Source organism: Ischnura elegans, chromosome 5 (genome assembly GCF_921293095.1).
Source record: "Ischnura elegans chromosome 5, ioIscEleg1.1, whole genome shotgun sequence".
Classification (NCBI taxonomy): Eukaryota; Metazoa; Arthropoda; class Insecta; order Odonata; family Coenagrionidae; genus Ischnura; species Ischnura elegans.
The window spans coordinates 54,437,487-54,451,341 of record NC_060250.1 but is presented as its reverse complement, the minus strand read 5'-3'; the positions used below and the strand labels follow the sequence as shown (position 1 = coordinate 54,451,341).

At 39.4% G+C, this 13,855-nt stretch overlaps 2 protein-coding genes across 2 annotated transcripts in view; one reads left to right on the top strand and one right to left on the bottom strand.

Annotated features, from left to right (window-relative positions):
• The window catches only part of LOC124158899, a 106,845-nt gene that overhangs the window by 21,147 nt on the left and 71,843 nt on the right, over positions 1–13,855 (top strand). The window lies entirely within an intron of this gene.
• LOC124158898 (probable G-protein coupled receptor Mth-like 3) overlaps positions 201–13,855 on the bottom strand; it is a 48,966-nt gene continuing 35,311 nt past the window's right edge. Inside the window, exons 4-8 of the mRNA XM_046534307.1 lie at positions 9,933–10,200; positions 9,030–9,108; positions 6,150–6,328; positions 5,325–5,499; positions 201–1,722 (exon numbers count right to left, since the gene is read on the bottom strand). Of these exons, the coding sequence (XP_046390263.1) occupies positions 1,341–1,722; positions 5,325–5,499; positions 6,150–6,328; positions 9,030–9,108; positions 9,933–10,200 (1,083 nt within the window). The 3' untranslated portion in view covers positions 201–1,340. The remainder of the gene's footprint in view (positions 1,723–5,324; positions 5,500–6,149; positions 6,329–9,029; positions 9,109–9,932; positions 10,201–13,855) is intronic.

The window sequence follows — 13,855 nt, the reverse complement described above, 5'->3', positions numbered from 1 at the left end:
GAAATGTGCTTCCTCCTATTCTTCCCCTCCTGTCTCCTGCCAGTTCTCACTTTTTTCCCTTTCATTTGTTTTTTTTCTGTCCTTTTAATCTATGCTGACATTTTTAATCCTACTATTTCAGTGACATATTGGACTATTAAGCAGTTTTTTTTATTATTTGTGGGAAAAAAATGTGTACTTATGGGTTCTCCATTCTGCTCTCTCATGTCACTAATAGGACCCATGGGCTACTTAGGAGACATTTGATCCCATGGACTTCAAGGGAGGATGACCAGCCAAATCCAGGAAAAAAAGCTTTTTTTTGTGTGTGTTGGGGAGGAGTGATGTATACAAGAATTTTACTGGCAAGCAGTGATTAAGATATTCTTGGTATAACATTGTCAATACAATAAAAAATACTGAATTCATTATTCACTTATCACAATATATAAACAGGAAACACCTTCTAAGCTGAAAGGACTTAAACCTACAACAGGAGGTTTCCCAGGCACTTGCTCATCACTAACCCCTCTGAAATGCTAACCACCTTCAACAGGCACAGTGTTCAACATTACAAGTGGATTGTTTGTCAGATGAAAGACATGATGCATGAACATCAGCTTCCACCAGAATCAGGATGGAATGTTATAAGAAGTCCAGAATTACATAGTTAAAAGCAGCCATTGCTGAGTTTCACTTCAGCAACCGTCAAGAAAGGGATCACTGTTAACACAATCTGATGAGTGAAGCTGATGTGAAAGCATGAAAACAATTTTCAGTTTTGCTTGAAACAAATGTTATTAATGAAACAATAAATTACCTGAGATACTGAAGAAACAAGCTGACATTTTTCATTCAAATATTCACCATAGAAATTTTACAGTTTAGAAAACTAGAAGAGCAATGCAATCTGATCCTCCCCAGTTATGAAGCTGCCCTCATTTCAGCTACCTTTCAGACAGTTCCAATGGTGCAATGATTTACAGGCTCTAGAATCATCCCCCCTTTAGAAACTAAAAGGAAGAGTAAATTTAAAAATATTGCCACCACAATGAACCCCACAATATAACTAGCAAGACAAATTTCCATCCACTTGAGCCATACACAACTTTCAAGATTCTTGCTAGACTCAAAGATTTAGCTAGAATATTTCTTGACCAAGGTCATGGGAAAATTAAATGCGGTGAATGCAAATTATGGTCCTTCAGGGCTGACAGACTCATTCTGTTGACTGAAGTATCTTTTGGCCACAAAAAATACATATATTGGGAGGATATGTCACCCATCCCAAAGGATTGTACACAGAAAGGCCACCTGAGTGGCAGGACTCAATTTTCCAGGCTGTCCACCAAAACTGAGGCTCAAGTGACTGTGGTCACCTCTCCCGACGGTGCCGTCTCAGAAACCCTAGAAGACACAGTGTCCAGCTTGAATTTGCTGTCATCAATACATGAGCTGACCAAGTTAGAAGAGACATTGGAGGCAGATGTGCCAGGGTCCAAGTTGAGGGTGGTATTTGGCACCACGAACTTCAGCTTGGCTGCCAACCTGGGACACAAAGTCTTGGTGAGCTTCCGGAGTATTTTAATCTTCCATACGAAGATGTAGAACACAAAAACTCCCTGCAAGGTGTTCAGGAGATCAAATGGAAGCCAGATGCACTCACCGCCGACAAGAGAGGAAATGATCTCTAAGGCCCAGTTTACGCCCATGACGATGAAGAGTTTCAGATAAAGCATGCACCTGTAAAGGAATCACATATTTAAAAATAGGAATACTTTCCATTTGACCAGCAATAGCTTTAGCATGTGTAACGTTGGTGGGCCAGATTATAAAATGGGTAGGCTTTCGTCATCACAAAATCCACTTCAATTGTACATATTTGTTTTATTTTGCAAAGTTAATATGGGCAATACAAAATTGTTTAGCAAATTAACAGAGTGGTTTTCCATAAGCCTATAACTGTACTATGTATCAATAAAATAATATATATATATATTTATTTATATGAATATAAAGTCTTGAGGAAAGCGCACTAAGCGATAATATAAGTATGTGGCCGATCGAGGAGAATGGACAAAAATGACACTTAGAAAAACACAGAAATACATAAAGAAAGACACTCACAAAAAACTTTGCAGACGTTTCAGCGAGTGGACCCGCTGTGTTTCTGTGTTTTTCTAACTGTCATTTTTGTCCGTTCTCCTCGATCGGCCACATACCTATTTATATAAATATATATATTGTGACATACCGACCATATGTCCAGTATTTCTTTCGCTGAGCTATAACCCGAGCAGGGGATGATCGCATATGTGTGGGTGAGCGTGCCTATGACTGTGTGTGTGTGGATAGATTGTCATGCCCCGGGCATGAGGTATATGTGATTCACGAGTGTTTTGTGTTGGTCAGCACTGACCGATGGTTCGACGGAGAGGCACAAGTGAAACCCCTCTTACCTCAAAAAACCCCATCCCTTGTGCATCATTCCCCTCCACATGAGTATAAATCCGCGGAGAGAGAGAGCCTAAAGGCGAGAAATCCTAGCCCGGTCGACGGGGAGAGAACGAGAGTGGTGACGTGCCTGATGGTCGTCATTTCTGGGGGTGACCAGAGAGTGCTGTTAGAGGACGAGATTGTTCTACGGAGATAGCCAGAAGCGGAGCGAGATTGCAGACGAGCGACAGACGGGACCAACGGCCAGAGGTCGGGAGGAAGACAGCCCTCGATCCCGCGGACACTTGGGTCCAACTCGTCGCATCATTGACGGCTCCTACTACTCAGGCTCCGACGAAACCGTAAGAACGTCGCAGTTAGCGACCCGTCCTCGTGCTTGTTCGCCCAGACCCGAATTACTTCCCAAATTGTGTAGCCAGGATATTGGTTCTCTCTCTCTGTCCCGGTGCGCCGTATCTATCAACAAACTGTTGACTCATTGTCAGAAATCTGATTCAGTGTGATCACGAAAGCAGCCTAAAGACTTGATTTGGGCATATTGTAAACTCAGCCCACATATTCTATAAATCACGAATTGTTCTTTTTGTTTTTGGAGGGGGGGTAATTGAATCATATCTTATTGTGCATTTTTCGTTCACCTCATCTTCATCAGGGTAATTAATTTCGATAAATGTGTGTGTATGTTATGCAAGTGGAAAATATATTTTTTTGTGTCTCACAAGGGGAGACCACGAAAGTTGCTCCGCCTTTTTCAATGCCGTATTTTTTATGGCCTTTGGAATGGTGAACACATCCCTGAACTAGTAGTGGTTCCGTTGAATGGGCCTTAGTTTCGCTGTAACTAATTAATTTTCATGCGGTACTTTTCACAATCCGCATATAGTCCCATGATATCGCGTACATCTCAAGCGGGTCGGGAGGGGTAGTGGTTAGCGTTTACGGTTGCCACCCGGGAGACCAGGGTTCAAGGCTCCGTAATGGCTTTTTATTTTCTTGCCTCCATTGTGATCATACGGCGTCAACTTTTTTATTAATATTAATTGCGACAAGCATTGACATGAGACTATTTTTTTATCACCATAATGACGTTTAGGTATTTAAGCAGTGTCATTTTCAACGCGGAGAAGTGAAGGCTCCACTTTCTACTCAAAAACATAACGAAAGATTAACGGGGGGCTAAAACAGTGGCTTTTTTTGGTAGAAATGACATTTGTTGGTGCATATCTTGTTATTATATTGGAAGGGCTACGGAAGATTTTGGGAAGCGGCGAGCACAAGACACATTTGGTGTAATTGTTGCTTTTAACCCTCTATCGGGCGCGATTGTTATTGCTTCACAACCGGGCGAATGGCGTACTTTGCCTATGTTATGTGCATATATGATAATACTCGATTTTTGTTAAAATTAATATTTACTTGTAGAAATTAGTAAAATCTTGTACATTTATAGGTGATACAGATATAAAGGTACAGAGGTGGTATACGGCCGGTCTCCCGGCGTAATTTATACTCCACGTGTGACGGGTTCCTCTTGCTGATCTAAAAAAAATTAGCTACAATACCTCGAACTTTGAAAACTCGCAATATAGACAGTCAAAGTACATTGTAGGAATACACGAGACCATTCTAGCCCAGAATGTACGTACGATGTTGAAATCCTTGGCTTTCGAAGATTGACGTATTTTATACGCTACCACGTCCGGTCCAGGGTCATAAACTTTTATTTCATCCTATTTATTAATGGAAATTATATTTCGGAATGGTTATTTTAGCACATAGGTACTGTGTAAGTAAACTCCCTTTGGAGTAAAGTGAATTACAAGTGTTCGAGAAATATGGCATTTTATAATCGTTTTTTGTTCTTATTAATTATGTCTGTACGGATGTTGTTGGTCGCAGCGAGCCTTTAATGGCATGTGCTCTAGCAAGAGTGGTTTCCATTTTTAATGTGGAAGTTGATCAGTATAAGCAATGAAAAAATTAACAATTTGGCGCACACCAACCCCATGCTAGTGTAGTCGTCGTATCTCCGTGTTTGAAATGACACTGCTTAAATACCTAACGCCATTATGGTGATAAAAAAATAGTCTCATGTCTATGCTTGTTGCAATTAAAATTAATAAAAAAGTTGACGCCGTATGATCACAATGGAGGCAAGAAAATAAAAAGCCGGAGCCTTGAACCCTGGTCCCCCGGGGTGGTAGCCGTAAATGCTAACCACTACCCCACCCGACCCGCTTGTAATGTACGTGATATCATGGGACTATTTCCGGATTGTGAAAAGTACCGCATGAAAATTAATTAATTACAGCCAAACTAAGGCCCATTCAACGGAACCACTACTAGATCAGGGATGTGTTCACCATTCCGAAGGCCATAAAAAATACGGCATCGAAAAAGGCGGAGCAACTTTCGTGGTCTCCCCTTGTCAAAGTAATCAACAATGGTTCGATAATTCCGTACTCGGGACTATTGATGCCCTCACCACCCTATAAAATATGTGGTGTTTCATGTTCCGTCACAAAATATATATATATATTGTATATATATATATTTTGTGTGTGTGTATTATATATATATATATATATTAATTTTATTTTATAAAATTATATATATGCAATATATATATATATATATAATTTTATAAAATAAAATTTAACTTTGGACTTCTGAAATTTGTCCATCTTGTATGGATGGGTAGAAAAAACCAAACTTGAATTTTAGAATATCTAATCACAAACCCTTTAAGCTGAAGCAAATGAAATTTTGTTTTTAATTGTTCTTTCCTCTGAAATAGAGAATAATTGTATTTAATCATGAGCAAGTTTCCTCCAGCTGCAAGATATTCATTGAAAAATGAGTACCTACATAAATACCATTTCTCATACCTTTGATTGCTGTCATCTCCATCTGACTGATGTCGTCTGCTTTCACCTTTCTTGAGCACCGTTGTGTCACGCTTCAGAATATAGATTTTGCGGGCCGTCAGCATGAATAGAAGAATGTTGCAGGCAATAATTAAACCCACAGGGGCAACGAAGTAGACAATTAAGCTGCTGCCACCTGATATAATATGTAATGGAAGGAAAATCAATTTTCATAAAATTGACAAATACATGTAATGAAAAAGTTCTCTAAGTACTGGGTGATTATGTAAGGATACGTCAGTTAAAAATACCTGCATTTCACAAAAAGTTCCAGCAAAGGAGCAATATAACTTCAAAAAATTATCTGTACATTCTCAAATTTCATTTTTTTAATCATAAATGGTCAATATTTCCTATATGAGCTACAGGAATGATGTCCAGCTACATGTCATCGAACTTCTCCCCCACACTCTATAAAGCACATCTGGAGTTACTGCCTCACACCATGTGATTTATTTGATAATCAAAGTCAAGTCTTCTTGCTATCATAACCTGCTAACCTAAATGAATTATAGCACACATAACTTTCATTGCAAATAATACTTGACTTATGGTGTTTATTTTGGTTCAATTTAAAATATATTCTTGGACACTAATCTGTGGTAGACACCAATTGCAGCAAGTGCTTTGTTCTGTATGACGGTGGTGTGAGGCACTTCTTTTTCCACCTTTAGCAGAGACTATCTCCTAATTCTACTTGTTTAGCTATGATTTGTGTAAGGACCTTCAGTTTCCTCTTTAAAGAATGTTGTCATCATGACGCATTTACAGTGCAAGGAAACTCACTTTTAACCCAGCAGTCGTGTTTGAATTCTGGCTTCAGGAAGTAATCTGGAACGGGACCAAACTCCATAATGCAGGTGATCATCAAGATGATGGATGGGATACCCCAGGAGTACACAGCATACATGGCAAACTTTCTATTTTCTGTCTCCTGGTTGCTGCCAGCCATAGACCGCATACCACTGTTGAGGCAAAGAAGCGAGTTAAAAAAACAAAGGGCATCAAAATTTTCACCAGAAAAACATCTTTGAGGGATATTTTTAATTATTGAATGAGCAATACGATTCTTTATTGTTTCTTCCATGCACATAAGGAGAAAATTTTGTAGAAAGGGGGAAATCACCAGTAGCGGATACAGATAAAACTCAGGGTGTAAAAGATATCTTGCACCAGTGGCGCAGGGAGGGGGGGTTTTGGGGGATAAACCCCTCCCCCCCAGAGCTCAGAGAAAGTTTTAAGTTTAATCCATTTTACTTATTTGGATCAGTATTAATTATAGAATAGTGTTAGGATTTATCAAATATCCATCAGAAAGCCATAAAACTCGCCATTTTGAACCATTATCCTTCAAATTTTTCTGGAGGAGGGGCCCCCACAACTCCTGCATACCCTGGTAGGTATGCAATACCCCCACACCCGTAAGTATTAGTTGTGCCTAAAACCCCCCTAGCCTAAATTCCTAGCTGTGCCCCTGTCTTGCACTACCTTTAATTTTGTCGTAATGACCAGGGGCGCCGACTTATAAAAAATATTGGGGGTGCCCATATCCGAGGTCTTGCCCCGGGAAGAGGTTAAATTCAAAGTGTGTCGCAGCACCGAAACACTATCATGATTCACACCACCTGATTCAGTCAACCTGCCTCACCTTATAATTATTTGTTTTAACACATTGTTGAATTTATTTTAAAAGGTAACTATCGTCAAACATGGGAAATAATAATTACCAATATATTTTTGTGATTTTACAAAGCATAATATAACTTAATTATTTTCTTGAAATATTGAGGGGGCTCCGCCCCCCCAAACGATTCTTTGAGGGGGCTCGGGCCCCCTCAGGCCCCATGGAGTCGGCGCCACTGGTAATGACAAATAATTAAGTCACACACAAAGTTTAAGAAAGTTTCATTAAAACTGGTAATACGAATGTACATGACAAGTGAAACGAGACTCAAGGGCAGGCTCACGGGGTTACACTCCCGGGGGAGGGACTATAAGCCTTCGCTTTTCACCTCTGCACCGCAGAAGGGGGAGGACAAGGAAGGAGAAAGGAAGGAAGCGCCACCGTGATGAGAGCCCGACTACGCTTCCTGGGATAGGATAGGGTTAGAAGGGAAGTGAAGAGGAATCCCACACTATCACAGAGGCGGGCGGGTCCTACTGCTAGCGAAACCATAAATCAATGCTTCTATAGAAAGGAAAAACTTTCCTATGAGGAAGAAAATTTCTACGATTTTCCATAGATGCATGTACAAGACAGTGTCACATAATGATATAAAAAAGGTAAAACTATGGTTCTGCAATGTTAGGCAATGTGGGTGGACTGGTAGTTATGTACCAGCATCAGGGAGAGGGGATTATGCCAGTGTCAAAATGTTCAACTATTTATCTATAAATTTTCGTCACTTGGTCTTCATTTTTGGAATAATCCTGCGAACTTTTCTGAAGGGGGACAGGCTGGGGTGATTAACAACATTTACTATGCAAACCAACATAGTAGCAGATGCAGAAAAAACTCAAGGGGGGGGGGGGGCACAAAATATATCTTGAACTACCTTTACTTTCGTCGTAATGGCTAATAATTGAGTCACATGCTAAGTGCAAGATCTTTTTACTTAAATTTATAATACACATATACAAGACAATCCCATCTTATGATTTAAAAAAGTTACAATTGTTGTTGTGAAGAGTTAGACAATGCAGATGGCCCCGCTAAGGGGAGGGCGTGCGCCCCCCATATGTATCCACCACTGAACCAGCATGTGTAAGTAGAATATAACTATTATGGTAGGTAAAAACTTTTTGGGCTATGTTGTGGTGTGGAAGTTCGGGTGGTCCCAATGTTTCCCGACTGATGTGTGTTACTTTATCATGGGAATCTGATGAAAGAGAATATAGGAGGTTCCCTATCTCCCCATGCCTTGACAAATATTCCCATGTATTACATAAATAAAATTTCCTACTTCATCAGATTCCCTTAATAAAACAATCAGCATCACTCGGGAAAGTTGGGGCCACCCGAACATTGACATGACAACATAGCCCATAAAGTTTTTAACCATATACCATGGCAGGCACCCTCAAAAATTTTAATGAAGAAATACCTTCCAGCAATTCCTTTCTCTTTCCACTAATGAAGTTCACTGCCTGCCTTCTTTTAAAGCAATTCATTTACCCAGTATCCAAAAAGAATCTCAATACATAAGTGAACAGCATATTAAAAACAACCTCATGCATGATGTGCAAAGACACTGAGAAATTTAATTACAATTGGTATAATTCAATTATCTGAGTGAGTGGATCAAAGACATGGAGATGCATTCAGGCGATAGTGAAATGCCTATAGCTCCAATGTTCACTCATTTAGTTTTTACAATACATACAAAAAATATACACTGCCACAATCCAATGATGACAAGATCTTAAAAATATTTGCAAATATTATTAAAAGATCTCTTTGAATTAAAGCCATTCCATATATGCATAGTTTAGAATTACATAACTGAGTAAATGCCCTTGAGGTCATTCACAGAGAAAAGGTTGTTACACCATGACCTAGTTAAAAGCATTGATGTGAATGTGGAAAATCGAGATATTATTCATAATGCATAGTTTGTAGTTATCAAGAAATTTTAAAGTCCTTCCCAAAGAATTCCAGTCACTTACCTGAATGTAATATACATGTCAATACACATGATGTTCAGCCACAAGAACGTGGAGAGAAATGAGAAGTACACAATTAATCCTGGAAACAAATGAGTAAAGGATCAGTTTTTACACGGATTCTCAAGAACACCCATAATTACGCTGGCACAAGTTTTATGATGTAGGCTAGCCATTAATAGTTAAAAATTATGCTGGCTTAAACAGGAATTATTATATCGTGTATTCACTTTGATAATGGAACTTTTTTGTTGTATGAATATCTGAATAAACCTAAAAGCTAACCTTGTTCCAACAAAAATCAGCTTGTTACTAGCAACAGCCTCATGTTGTTGAACGATCCCATTGGCCTCAGTATATAAATTCTAAATCTTTTTTGCTGAACTTCTATTAAAGTGGCAGAAATAGCTTTTGGGTCACTTAAGAATTCCTTTTCAAAGTGTTTAATACTTAAAAGGACATACTTACACAAAAATATGATGCGGAGGCAACTTTTCAATATAATATTAGTTTCTAGAAAGCAGAATGCATGTGAAATGCTTATTATGTTGCATGCAACAAATGTTGTTTTAGCCGCACAGGTAAATCTACAGTGGGTGTTTCGGCACTCACACATGATCTCCAATGGTTGCAAAAACCTTCTAAACCCAAACAAGCTCAAATTTAAATAAAACTATAAGCTTGAAAACCGAAGATAAGGTAGTGATAAAAGGTTTGACTGAAGAAAAACAACAGGAAAAATGGGTTCATTGATATTAATTGGCACACTTGCATCAGAATTGCTCATAAAAGAGATTAATTTATTGAGAGCGTGGAGGGAACTCTTTAGCACTCTTGGAAGCTATGCAAAAAGAGTCCAATATATTTCTCTGGTCAGCCAGTGTAGTAGATACTGCACCAACTCACCTGCGGCTGTGCAGAACTTTTCACCGAAGTAGTTCCCGAAAATCTGCACGGTTGAGAGGAAGACATAGGCTATGAGAAGACTGGATATGTGGCACATGAGGCATTTGCCGTGGAGGTTCCTCAACTCACGGATGTAGGCATGGACGAAGAGGGAGATTGAGAGAAAAATTATGCTTATGATCATCCCCATCGGATACAGGATGTACATTACTTCCTTGCACGTGTCCTTCTCTTGCTCTGCTGATGAGTTTGTTGCCCCTGTCACAGCCTGTGCATGGTAAGACAAAAGAACAAGATTGAAATACTCCAGGAGTTTTTACAAACTTATTTGACACAAAACATTTTTCAATTCACTGACTCATCCTCTGGTGCAAGGCAATGTTAACATGGAAGAAAAACTAATATAAGTAGCTAGAAATCAAAGGGTCCTGAATTCAAATCTGAGGAGAAGCTTCTGGAAACTCCCAAATAAAAATCCTTCATTGATTTGTGAATGAAAAACTTTGCTGTTTCTACAATTTTGAACTTTATTTTCCTGACTAGTTTCGATACACTGTATCATATTCATAGGACTAACAGTACAAGTAGCGTCGATGTGGGTTATATACTAAAAAGGGGGAAGAGTGGAAGGGGTAGGGAGGGGAAAGGGGTGGGGAGGGGAAAGGGGTGGAGAGGAGATGTCTGTGGAGCCCTACATTGTTGCGCTTCGCGTAGGAGGGGGGGGGAGAGGAAAGGGAAAGGAAGCGTACTTAGGGAAGGTGGCGTGGGTTAGCATCATGGGGATTTTTCGGGTGCAAAATTGGGATGTCCGAGAGGGGGGAGTGGAATGGGAAAAGGTGGTCATTAGTGATGGACTCTTTCTTCTTGACTATTCTTAAAATTTCCAGTTGCTCCCTGATGTCCATTTTTGACCCTTTCTTCACACGGAGCAGCAACTCCGGGGTGAAATCCGCCTGATGTCCTTCTTCAAGGAGGTAGGAGGCAAACTGGTACATCCCCATTTTCTTGATGTAGTCTCGTCTGTGTCCTTCGCCTCTAATGGCTAGGTTCCTCCCCGTTTGTCCCACGTACATATTTGGCGTCACAATCACTGCATTTTAGTTGGTAATCCCCACTATGGAGGGCTGGGTTTATGGAGTCTTTGATGGGTGGAAGCAAGCTTTTTAGATTCCTTTTATTGTAGTAAGCCGGATGAATGTTCATTTCTTTGAGAAAATTTCATATTTTAATAGAGGGTTGTCCTACATACTTGAGGCGTCGCCACGATCCTTTGTCATTTGTGGTTGAGGAGAAAAAATAAAAAAATAAATAAAAAAAGGAGGAGTAAAGAACACAGACGAGACTACATCAAGTAAACGGGGATGTCCCAGTTTGCCTCCCACCTCCTTGAAGAAGGACATCAGGCGGATTTCACCCCGGAGTTGCTGCACCGTGTGAAGAAAGGGTCAAAAATGGACATCAGGGAGCAACTGGAAATTTTAGGAATAGTCAAGAAGAAAGAGTCCATCACTAATGACCACCTTTTCCCATTCCACTCCCCCCTCTCGGACATCCCAATTTTGCACCCAAAAAATCCCCATGATGCTAACCCACGCCACCTTCCCTAAGTACGCTTCCTTTCCCTTTCCTCTCCCCCCCCTCCTACGTGAAGCGCAACAATGTAGCGCTCTACAGACATCTCCTCTCCACCCCTTTCCCCTCCCCACCCCTTTCCCCTCCCTACCCCTTCCACTCTTCCCCCTTTTTAGTATATAACCCACATCGACGCTACTTGTACTGTTAGTCCTATGAATATGATACAGTGTATCGAAACTAGTCAGGAAAATAAAGTTCCAAATTGTAGAAACTGCAAAGTTTTTCATTCACAAATCAGCAAGATGGATTTCTACAACGTGACGGCCTCTACTATTCAGTGCATCAAAAATCCTTCAGTTCAAACTTCAAGGTGGCTTAGAATCCCTAACCTTATATCTAATGTAACTTTCATAAACTGTTGACTTAGTCTAGGTTGATCTCTATTCTGACCTATCCATGAGTAAATGAGTAAATTGGGGATTCAACAGGGTTTTTGAAAATTATTCCATCATTAAAAAGGCCTGAATAAAGTCTCACGATCTCATTGGAGTTCCAAAAAACAGGTGAAAAGTCTAACGAAAAAAAAATGACGTTAGATTAATCGTAGCGAAACTGGCACAGAATTAGCTGGTAGGTGATTATTGTATAATGCCATTTCTTACATCATTGTCACTTAACGGTTCAACCTAAGTACAGGTGAATATCATGTAAGACTAGAGCTCAGTGGCGGATACAGATGGGGGGCGCAGGGGGCGCGCGCCCCTCCCTTGCGGGTCCGCTTGTATTGCCGAACATTGCAAAACCACAATTGTAACTTTTTTATATCATAAGATGGCATTGTCTTTTACATCTTTATAATCACTTTAAATACAATTTTCATATACTTTGCCTGCGACTTGATCATCTTTTATTACGATAAAAGTAAAGACAACTCAAGATATGTTGCACCCCCCCCCCCCATGAGTTTTTTCTGTATCCGCCACTGCTAGAGCTCAACTTGGCCCAAGCCACAATAAAATTTTCGTGTACAAGGGCCAGTTCCTTTTCCTGGGCCATCTTGCACTTCGAGGTTATAATTTATTGGGAGGTCTGATGGCTTCACCCGGGGTTTGAACCCGAGACCCTTGGCCTGAAGCCATGGCAATGACGAGAGAAATTGCAATGCTACAATAGCAGATGTTTTTATCAAGAGAGTGAATTTATTTAATATTCCATTGATGAATAAACAAATTTGGATCAAATTATGCAATTCAGCAATAAAATATGAATCAGAGTTACCTATATTCTCGATTTAAGACCTAAAATGGAAAGTTTTTTTTCATGAAAATCACCAATTATGAGAGAAAATAGCCAAATCATTTTCTTCACCAAGAATAATTGATCAGGAAAATTCAAATCAGGCCAATTTAAAACTTTATTTCCCATCCTGATATCCAGAGTTCAAATCTTAACAGTGGCCGAGATATTCGGGAACATCCGCATCCCTTCTTTGGCTCTGCACTTAATGTATACCTCAACGTCGAATCGGAAACTAATATATTGTCCTGACAGTGCCTACTGTAAGCTGCACGATAACATGTTTTCACTCTCCCCCTTTAATAACTAAAATAAAGGTGCCAGGGAGTCACAGGGGTAATGACCCCCCTCCCATTATTTTATAAAAAATTATGATTTTTATTTTTTAAACAGTTTATTTTTATAAATGATCTTAATTTCTTCTGGTGAATTGTATTGATGAATTCTACTCGGGTTCTCATCCAGGTTAACTCAGTCGTATAAGCCGACGTTTTGGAAGACGACTTGTCTCCCATTTTCAAGGCGTGTTACTCAATGAAAGTCTAATGGGAGAAAAATTGGAGACAATTCGTCTTCCAAAACATTAGCCTATATGACTGAGTTAACCTGGTTGAAACCCAAGAAGATTTTATCAAAGTTTTTTTTATCCTTGTAAGGGAGTCAATGGAATATATATGCAAATGCATGGCAACAAGTTTCAAACGTGAGAATGGTTTGAGTTGTATTTCACATTACTTGGACCAAAGTTTTTTTGCTATTATAAAATACTACATTTTCATTAATTTGATTTAATCACATCATACTGAGCGTAAAAAAGATTATATAAAAAATAACTAAAATAAAGGTGCCTGGAAATAAGAGAACCTGATACTTTTTTGAAAAGTTATTCAACAAGGTTATTTTAGAGGTTTTTTTTATTATTTCAGCGCAGTTTCAAAGAAAAAATTCACTAAATATGTAATAGAACCATAATATAACCAGAACTTTTATAAGCTGTGCAATTCTTATTTTTCGTAGTATTTTTTTCTTGCAAAATTGCTGTTTTTTAATTA